Here is a 10,064-nt window from a genome sequence, read left to right as displayed (position 1 = left end):
CCCTCCACAAACAAAATATGACACATTTTAAGGCTTACATTTACATGTAAGCTTGTGTGAGTGTAAATATCAGTGAATCACTATCAAACCGGTTGGACAGTTTCTTTACAACATGTTGATCGTGGGGACAGGTGCAACAGGTAATTTATTCAGGCGTTAAACCATAACAGATGGAGGACAGTCTATTCAGAATAAAAAATTCACTGGTGGCCGACATCTAACTTAAAGCAAGCTTCAAATCCCTTTGTCTATAAAAAAATTTGCAACAGAGTTTAAAGCTTTTATAAACCTTATCATGCCCCTTTTAATTGTGAGGACAAATGTTGCTTTCCCCCCCACTTCTTTAATCCAGTTTAAAGCCTCATTGAGATTTAAATCTCACAATTGTTAGTTAATATGAAATAAAATGGCAAGGAAAGAAAGCTTTTTTTTTTTTTTTTATTAATTTTTTTGGCTTTTTGTGCCTTTATTTGAGAGACAGGACAGTGGCTAGAGTCGTAAATCAGGGAGAGAGAGCGTGGAACGACATCAAAGTCAAAGTCAAAGTCAACTTTATTGTCAATTTCAAAATATGCCAGACATACAGTGGAATCGAAATTGCGTTTGTCTCCATCCCGCGGTGCAATACAACCAAAATAAGGTAAAATAAGATAAGGTAAAATAGATCAAATAAAATGAGGTAAAAATAAGATAAATAATATTTACAGTAATAAATTCTAAATTGTGCAAAAGGTACAAAATGGTAAATAAAATAAATAAAATAAAATTTAAAGAACAAGTAAACTTGTGCAATATGTGCAATGTGCAGTAAATACGGGAAAGGAGCCATAGGTTGGATTCGAACCAGGGCCGCCCGCCTGGAGGACCACAGCCCCCATACATGGGGCGCGCGCACCAACCACTGCGCCACCAGCGCCCCAAAAGGAACCTTTTTTAATTATAAAGAAGGGTTCACATGGATCCATTTTGTGATCTTGACAACTTACTGAAATCTTCCCATACAGTACTAATCATTGCAGTTATTCCCCGATTGTTTCAGAGAAAAAGGCTGGGTTTTTTTTTTAACCCAGATGCGCTGCTTTTCAACAGGCATGGCAGGCAACTGCTTGCAATTGCATCATCTGCTTATCATTTCATTTCCGTCTTCCAAGTGGAATAACAGGTCAACTAACAATTTGCAGTCATCTGCACACACCTGGACAACCTGAAGAGAGTCGTGATGAATGAAAAGAATCTCGTCCCTCTTCTGTGTGCTCTTCCAGGAATGTGTTTTATAACAAGGGAAAATTGCAGCAGCCAAAGAACACACTTCCTTTAAGAACTTGTTCTTAATGTCGGCTTCATTTAACCACTGTTTAATTGAACTTTTATTTTGATGCAGCTCTGTACTTTATGCATAATAACAGAATACATGTAACATAAATAGTTATGTATTTTTTGGGGAAAATCATAACAGTTGTAGAACTACTGTTCTTCTTTATCCGTTTAATGAATCATTATAAGTAAGGGCATCACACTCTGATCCTCTGTTATTTTAATTTGCTACGGTTAACTGTTGAAGGTATTCCATCGATTACATCTCTGCAGAAGCAGGCTTGCAAGGCTATATCCGGGTACCGATCCCACCTGTCAGACGTGTCATGCTGCCCCTGTCACCTTCTCTCACATGTTTTTCTCCTGCCGGTCGATTACCCCATTCTGGATCTCTGTGTTTGAGACGCTCTCTTATATGTATTCACGTGATATACCACCTAACCCTGTATCTGCTATATTTGGCACTGGCTCCAGAAGGGTTGCCCCTTTCGAGTTATCAATCAAATTCTCTGGCCTTTGCCTCTCTTCTGGCCCGCCGACTTATTCTTCTTAAGTGGAAGGACCGTGCTCCACCTTCACATGCTCGGTGGGTCAGAGATGTGACATCTATCTTTCTCAAGAAGTGCACAAGCCATGCAGACACACTTCAATAAGCATAACTCAATTCTTTTTATTTTTACATATCAATAACCTTCACTTTTTTGTATATTGCCAATCAAGTGAAAAAGCAACAAATTACAACAATACTGATCACATCCTTTTTTTTAAATGCATGCTGACATGCAGAGCAATGTAAGGCGATACAAGGTAAATAAACTACCACATTATTTGCGTCTATCTTGGTAAAATATATATTTTTTAAAACCAATACAGTTAGTGAAAGGGATCATACATCAAAAAACGTAGCCCATGCAGCACAGAGATGTAAGAAACAGCTTTTTCAGATCATGCCATGCTGTCAATTAAAAAGATAGCTCACAGGATGGGAAAGTAAACATTGAGCAGGTTAAAACAACAATATTCATAGAATGTGTCTTCACTCAATGAGAAATAGTGTAATCTTGTTGTTGATTATGTCAATCTGGAGTTCTTACAGAAAAGCCCCCTCCCTGTTATTTAAATGCTTTTACTCTTAGTAGTGTAGTAGCCGGGCCATTTAGGATGTAAAATTTAAGGGTGACATATTTGCCAAGGAAATGCATACCTCCTTGACTTTTATCGCCCAAGTTAAAAAGATCGTTTTTCACAGAATACAGACTGTGCAGTGTGCAGCCTGTGTGCTCCAGAGTATCATAGTAGAAATATACATGAAATATGATGACTTCAGAGCATAACATAGAAACCCACACCACTCATTAATTTCCTCTCCAAAGCCGTTAACTGCAGGGGAAATTTATTTAGAACATTTATACTTTTATGAAGCTTTTATGTTTAATTAAAATAGAAGAATCTAGGTTAGAATCTGCTGGATGTTTTTTCTAAATACTCATGAGGAGGTAACTTCAAATGTTGTAGTTTAAACTAGTAATGATGGTTTGTTTAATTTAGCCAAAAAATTATACTAAAATGAAGGTAGACAAAAAAATAAAAAGGGATGACTTGAACTGAGACAGTTTGTCTTTTTCCTGATATTTCCTTACAGTCATTGGGCATAGAAAACATTTCATTTGTTGCTTGCTTGTCGATTAGTACAAGATTAGAAACACATTAGTGCTTCCAAGGATTCATTTTCATTTGGTGTCTTCTTGAAAAACACTTTTCAATTGGAGACTTGTATATCTGGTGTTAATCACTAACGCCATTGCATTGATCTATTCCTGATAAACTTCAAACTGCTTAAGTCAAAAAGAAAAGTCCTTCAGTCACAATTAATTTTTTTATTTTTATACAAAAAACACACAATAAAAGACAAGTATTTACAAATATGTACACTTGCATTAGAAAACACAAACAATCAGGAACATTTTGAAGTCGAGCTTTCACCGGCGGTTAAGATTTTCTTATCCCTTAAACTATAAATTGATTTTGCTATAACGGAAAAACAGATATTGTGTGATAACTATTTGATATAATTCTAACCATGAAATCTTAAGATTACTGAATATGATCTTGCAGTGATGATGCACTTTGAGGTAATTATGAGTTACCACTTAGTGTACATTCAAAAGCCATAAGCTGAGTTTCACATAACAGAGCACCACAATGCTTTGAACCAGCCAAAAACAAATGCTTCAACTACAAACAGGATGTGAATTCTTTTAACACAGCAGTGCATTTCACAACGTTTTCTTTTTGATTCACTGAAAGGTTTGAGGTGATGAGGAAAGCTCGATGAACTGTCTGCCAAGCATCAAGCATATGGCAAACGGTGACGAGAGAGCGGTGTTTTTAGCTTAAAATGTGGACACCGCCCATCACAAGCCAGAAGGATGATGACAAAGATGAGTATGAGGATTGTTGTGTCAACTGAAAGGCGGCATCGAATTGGAGTCAGTAGATAGGACAAGCTTTGTAAAAGTTCAAAGTGACAAAGCACCATCCCGTCCCATATTCCTCAGTCTAGTAGTCTAGGGATAGTCTGGGGATCTGCTGGCAGAAGCCGTTCCAGACCTCGTCTATGGAATTGAGGGTTGAGCCCAGAGTTGTGTATTGTGGTAAGTCTTCTAGTTCGTCGACTGCAAAACAAAGAAAGGAAATCCAAGGTGAAATGATTATACAGAATTAGCTGAGGCTGTCGACCCTGATGATGTCATCAGGATAATGTTAGATTTGGTTTTGAGACTAGTTACAAAGTTTGACTTAAAAAAAACACAATTCTGACCCTTCTTTTTTGTTCATCTTAATAATTGTGTTTACTGAAGTTGTTTACTTGCAGAAAAACCTTGCAAAAAAAATATGAACCTTGTGAAATATCTGGATTATTACCCTCAAATTCAAACATTGTGAAGGATCCTAAGGACTATGTTGCAGATACATTTAAAGACAGTTGTCTGACCATCAAGTAGCAACATTTACCTGAGGAAGACTCACTCCACTGGCTCCCTGGACTGGTGCATGCTTCATTGCTCAGGAACCCCCTGCTGTCTAAACTGCTGGTCATCCATTGTGATTCTTTCTCCAGTTGTGCACAAATCTGAAAGAGCAACACTGGAATGAGTATTGCTAAAGGTTTTACACAACTGGAGTTTTATTTATCAAACAGTCTCTGACAATCAATAGTATTGTTTATTGTTGAGTATTATTACACAAGCCAAACAGGCAGAGTAAGACAAACATGGGTTTTCCTGTCAATGATCAATGCATGCTAGTAAATGTAGTACTCAAAAGCAATGCTTACCTCGATAATGTCGTCTGTGAGGCCGTATTCTGGAAGATCACAGCAAATAGAGAGAGAGAAAGAAGGGAGGAGACATGAGTATGGACTTCTTGTGTTGATGTATCAGTTTATGTAATAAAGTTTAAGTAATGTAAAAAAAGTGTGAAATATGCGTTGTTCTCTTACCAGTTTCGTGTTCAGGGGAAACTTCAAATCTGTGGGAGAAGCTGCTTAAATCAGTCCCGATCTCAACTGACATAGAGAAGTCTGGAGCATCAAATGGAAACCCAGAAGCAACATCTGCAAAAGTGGCAAAAAGTGAAGTTTAACATACCTGGAACTTAGAAAACAATTCTAGGCAGTGATTACAGGAAACTGGACTTTTTTTGTAGTAGAGCACTTAGTGATTTTGCTAGCATGTATTTCTTTGACAGTTTTGACCAAACGCCACAAACAGATGGTACCATCCGGTTTATGCTTCAACAATGCGTTTTTTCTTCCTCACCTTGCTGCTCTGTGTGCATTGTGCTGTCGACTGTGTTCTCCTGAGTGGACAGAGTGCCTGCTGGCATAGACGTCTGGGTATCACTGTAGTCCTCCTCTACCTCCATCTTTACCATTGGGTACTGCAGACAAAAAGTCATATTAAGTTTGATTTTGGAAATTCTCATGAAGAAAAACAAACATCTGTAGTTTTACAGAAAAAGTGGCATTTAAATGTATAAAATATCTGCAGTATTCACCTTCTTCCTTGGCTTTGCTTCCTTAGCTTTTCTTCGTGTATCTGTGCAGAAGAAATAAAAAAAATGTTATCGTTAGACACCTTAAACAGATTTGATTGTAGATGCTGCATGAGTGCACAGTTTTACATAACAAGCGTTTGCTCGCTTCCTGTCGGTTGTCTCACCTCTCAATTTAGGTGTGGCGGGCAACATCCTGAAAACGCGCACTGCTTGGTGGCCTTTGTTAATACTCTTGTCTTTCACCTCCTCGATGTCAGGCAGTGAGTTCATTGCACAGCGGAAGTTGGCTTTCCATGTCTTTGGGTCCGAGTTCTGACCTTCAACGTATTTTCCTGTAAAATTTATCCTTGTTTAGTTTAGTTTGCATCCAAGAAAAATAAATACTAGCAATAATATTTGTTTTGCATTATGAAGTGTGTCCATGCCTGCTCACCTGTGTGAAGTGCCCATTCTTTGAAAAGACATGCATCCTTTTCCATTTCCCAGCCATGTCGGGCTGCATGCTTCCAGGGAATGGAGAACATCGTCTTATTCTGCAAAATTGAACAAGAAACACTTGAGTTGCAAGCAGAAGAACACAAAAAAAGTATTGCAAGAGCCCGACAAACAGAGCATGTTTGTGGCCACTACATACAGATTTTAGATGTAAACACACCAAACAAGTTTAAGTCCATTTGATGCCATTTTAGGAAGAGATTTTAAACTTCTCTTTGGCAGATTAAGTAGCCAACTGAACGAGTACTGTATTTGCTTTAATAGATTCTTTCTACTCCTAAAATATTGTGTACTGGGACTAAACGAAGGGATCACCTCCCTCGTGTCTGAAGGTAGACAGTCTATAGCCTAGTTTCATATTTTCATTAAAAACCATGTACAGAAACAATGTTGCAGAAAGAAAAGGAGTCAGCCATTTACCTTGTCCACCCAATCCAGACCCGAGATCGTCTTAGACTCGATCATCTTCTCCAGCCATGGCCTCATCCTCATCCTTGACACGGGCATGATTGCCTAAAAGGGCAGCAACAAAGTTAGGGAAAGGTGTTTAGAAAAAAAAATGATCGCTGCTTTCTTTGTGTGAGATACAGAAGTGAGAGGAACTGAACTCCCGCATCTGCCACAACTAAGATTTACTGCTGCCTGCTGCTCGATTGCGAGTAGAGTTCACGGCCAGGGCACGCAGGCGAACAAGGGGGCGTGTAGGCTACAGTACTGAACGAGCGTTTCTTTACTAAGGCCACAATAAACCCCCACAAAAAACTTCCTGAAGAGACTTTTTTTTATTGCTTTTGCATTTAAGATTGTGTTCAAATGCACAAGGATTCATTAGGCAGTCTTTTTTATTTTAAATGCAACTTTTTATTAAGCACGAGGCTTTGGAGACATGCTTTATCTTCGCCTATCCACAAGTTACACTTAAAGAAATCTTTTTTCAAAAAGTAATCAAATACGTTTACAAATTAATTCATTTTTTAGTCACATTTAGCCTAATCAAGTTAATGCAGATGTGCAAGATTTACACAAACTTTGTACTATGTGTAAAATCAAGCTTAACAATAGTAATCTACCAGCACATTTATTCAATATTACATTTAGTTCTCGGCTACTCAAAAGCATCGTCGCGCAATTAAAAAAAAAAAGTTTAAATAGTCTATGAGGCATTGTAAGTTAGGATAAGTGAAAAATAACTTTCAAATCACTTACAGGCTTTGCTTGTTCTAAGATCCTTGATAGGAAAATGCACAAGAATAGTCCAATTGTTTGAGTTTTGCTCCAAAGAAGCTTCTCCTCGTCTTTGTATTATCCTCTCTTCAGACTGTCTAGATCAGAAGTGTCTAACTACACCTCGCTGTGTGGTTTATATACAGTGAGATGTGGGTTTTCCCCGGCTTGGCGCGCAGGCGCTGTAAAAAATATCTACCCTAAAAAAACATGATATCAGCCGTCTCTGAATTCTTTTTCAAGACAAGATGTAAAATATATATTAATCAATCATTCGTTTTAGGGTTTTACTTAGTAACTAAAAACTGTAAGTTCACGCATATCATCATTTGAAATGATGTGTGCATTGCGTGAAAAGGCTAGACAAGTAGGTTGTAGAAGTAAACACCTAAATAAATTGTTTTCAGTCAGTAAAATGAACAACTTTCACTTATATTGCCCATGCACTGTACATATTAAATCATATGAATGCATATTTGCAAGACATCGTTCTCTTGGTTTCAATCGAAATGTGTTTTGAAGACCCCACATAGCCTAGTAATAAAAAAAGCTTGATATTTTTTACAGCGGTTGTTTTATGCGCATGCGCCTAAACTGCACCGTTGAAGCGATAGACCTGTTTCCGAGAAATCACACCGTTAAAAGCAAGGAGGAAGTTAATAACAACATGGGCAGATTATGGTGGCTTGTTGCACGTAGACCGAAAACAAACCATAGCCTATATGAGCTGAACTGTCAGTCACTGTCACGTTTATTATTTGTATTTGTATTCTTTCTTGTTATTATTATTATTATTATTATTATTATTATTATTATTCAGCATGGGGCTGTGCAGACTTTGCAGACTTGCCTTTTTTTGTGAAAATACAATATTAAAAGTAAATGTAGGTTATAAAAGTTGCACATCATGGTTCATGCTGATATTACTATACTGCAAAATAGTGTTACTTATTATAAATTACTTCATTGTTCATTACTTTGACGATAATATTGCAAAAAATAGTGAAATATATCTGCAAAGTGAACTTCATTTAAATAATCACGATCAATGTATTAAGCATATTTCGTAGACGTTATCAGCTGCACACAACACACACACGCCCACGCGCATGCTTGGCATGATAAACATGTGCCGGGGACCAGCCTTTTAGAATAAACGCAGCCCAGCAAAGAAGTCTGGCGTTTACAAGAAATGATGTTATAATTCCAGTCACCAGTAGGGGCAGTATGAGACAGTCTTACTCGTGACTGCTTGAATGTGGGCCATACAGTGTGAAAGTCGGACGATGATGACACAGCGTGAAAAGGAGCATACAACGCGGAAGTAACAGCAACTGTCTGAGGGAAAACAGGCTGGAGAGCCTATTTTACGCACACACGTCAACAATATGTTGTCAGTAATTCACTCAGAGCACATGGTTTGATTCAAAATGGACACATGCGTGTGTGAAACTGCGAGGTAGTGAAAGAAATAACGGGAAATGAACGATTATCACGGATGCAGGCAATCTTAATCTTATTACACATTTTGATCGAGGTGCTTAGTTTTCTCCGTTTTTGCCGCCAAATATAATCTTTGAAGTCGTGCACGTCGTTTAACAGCATTATGTGCACACAAAGCACGCTACCTTCTTGTACATTATGGAAACCCCATACTATTGTTGTCAAAGCCACCGGTGCTGTCAATCTAGGGGCTTCCCAAATGGTGGGGGCATGCGCACCGGGCACGAGCTTTGTAGGGAAGCTCTGGCACGCTCCTCTAGGAGGGAAGAGTAGGGAGTTTTCATGCGGAGTTTTCATCGGTAATCAGCTCGTGGGATTTCCCAATAATGGCAGAAATCTGGATTTGGGGGGGAAATTTATTCCTATTATTCCAACCCCATGTTTTTTAAACGCCTTAATGTGTAAACAGATCTTGGTGGATGATAGTTTTGGGAGAAACACCTGAATTACAGGAAATCAGTGAACTGGCTGAGGCAACGCAGTATAATGTAGGGTTATATTCTCAGACACACTGTTTACCTCAAGATTAGCCTATTACTAGTATATAAAGTACATGCAAAAGGGACTGTTATATATATAGCCTACATATTTTTAGTATAGTGTAGTAGGCCTACTACAGGGACCTCTATGTTGTTGCAGAATGCATCTGTGGGATCACAAAAAGGACAGAGAGGGAAAAAAACATTTCCTTTACACAAGATTGACAGACTTTTCTCTTGTTCTACAAGTATAACACAAAATAACTAAATTGTCTGGCCTTTTAAGTTATTTGAACAAAACCTTTTGGGAATTGACTTACCAATTGTTTGAAAGGAACAGAAGCCAAAAACAGCTGGGAACCAAACACAGTATTACTGTGTAAAAGATGCATGAAGCATGATGTAACTGATTTTTATTTGATCAATTTTTAGGGCCTTCAAAATCAAGAAACTGGGGTTTAGGCCTTCTATTTGAATGTAATTTTAAAATTTTACATTTAATCTTCAACAATAGTAACATATTAAGATCTGTTAACTTGTATATCCCTGTGGTGAATAATATGTAGGTCTAGTGACATCAGTCTGCTTAAGAGTACTCCGGTTTAAACTTAATTTACTGCTAATTTACTTTGAGCTCAAACTAGTGATTGTCTATTTGTAACATCCCTTTTTATATTGCATTAACTGCCTTAAAATTCCTGAAGATTTATTGTGCCCTGTGCATGCAGTGATAGTAACTCAGATTATTTACAGTAGGCCACCTGAAAGGTTAAGACAGTAATTTGAAGCTTAAAGATGAGGCAAGCAGCTTGAGTATCCAATCTCCCCCTGTACCATCTGCTTTGACAGTTCACTGACACTGGATCAGCTCAGAACCCCTGTTAGTTAGCCTGCGTTTGTACTACGACCTCATGCAGCAGACGAGGGAGTGGGAAGTCAGAGTAGGGAACATTGTCGACAGATTTGACACCATTTTATCTGACTTTTTTT

The 10,064-nt window shown here is 38.0% G+C and overlaps 1 protein-coding gene across 1 annotated transcript; it reads right to left on the bottom strand.

The window, feature by feature from the left end:
- Window positions 1–3,176: 3,176 nt before the first annotated feature.
- On the bottom strand, window positions 3,177–7,214 carry irf1b (interferon regulatory factor 1b). The gene is made up of 10 exons (XM_061055099.1): window positions 7,075–7,214; window positions 6,289–6,381; window positions 5,807–5,906; window positions 5,538–5,705; window positions 5,374–5,414; window positions 5,136–5,256; window positions 4,817–4,930; window positions 4,652–4,680; window positions 4,330–4,447; window positions 3,177–3,989 (listed from the first exon to the last, which is right to left on the bottom strand). The coding sequence occupies exons 2-10, from the start codon at window positions 6,373–6,375 to the stop codon at window positions 3,874–3,876; spliced, it is 894 nt and encodes a 297-aa protein (XP_060911082.1). The 5' UTR covers window positions 6,376–6,381; window positions 7,075–7,214; the 3' UTR covers window positions 3,177–3,873.
- Between the last annotated feature and the right edge of the window lie 2,850 nt (window positions 7,215–10,064).

This window comes from Labrus mixtus, chromosome 14 (assembly GCF_963584025.1).
Source record: "Labrus mixtus chromosome 14, fLabMix1.1, whole genome shotgun sequence".
NCBI lineage: Eukaryota > Metazoa > Chordata > Actinopteri > Labriformes > Labridae > Labrus > Labrus mixtus.
This window is presented reverse-complemented; position numbering and strand designations above follow the sequence as displayed.

Coding starts and splice junctions, on each gene's coding strand:
- irf1b (XM_061055099.1), bottom strand. CDS start 6,375: ATGCCCGTGTCAAGGATGAGGATGAGGCCATGGCTGGAGAAGATGATC. Junction 4,681..4,816: donor TTCCCCTGAACACGAAACTG/GTAAGAGAACAA, acceptor GTGATCTTCCAG/AATACGGCCTCACAGACGAC. Junction 4,448..4,651: donor TCACAGACGACATTATCGAG/GTAAGCATTGCT, acceptor TTGCTCTTTCAG/ATTTGTGCACAACTGGAGAA.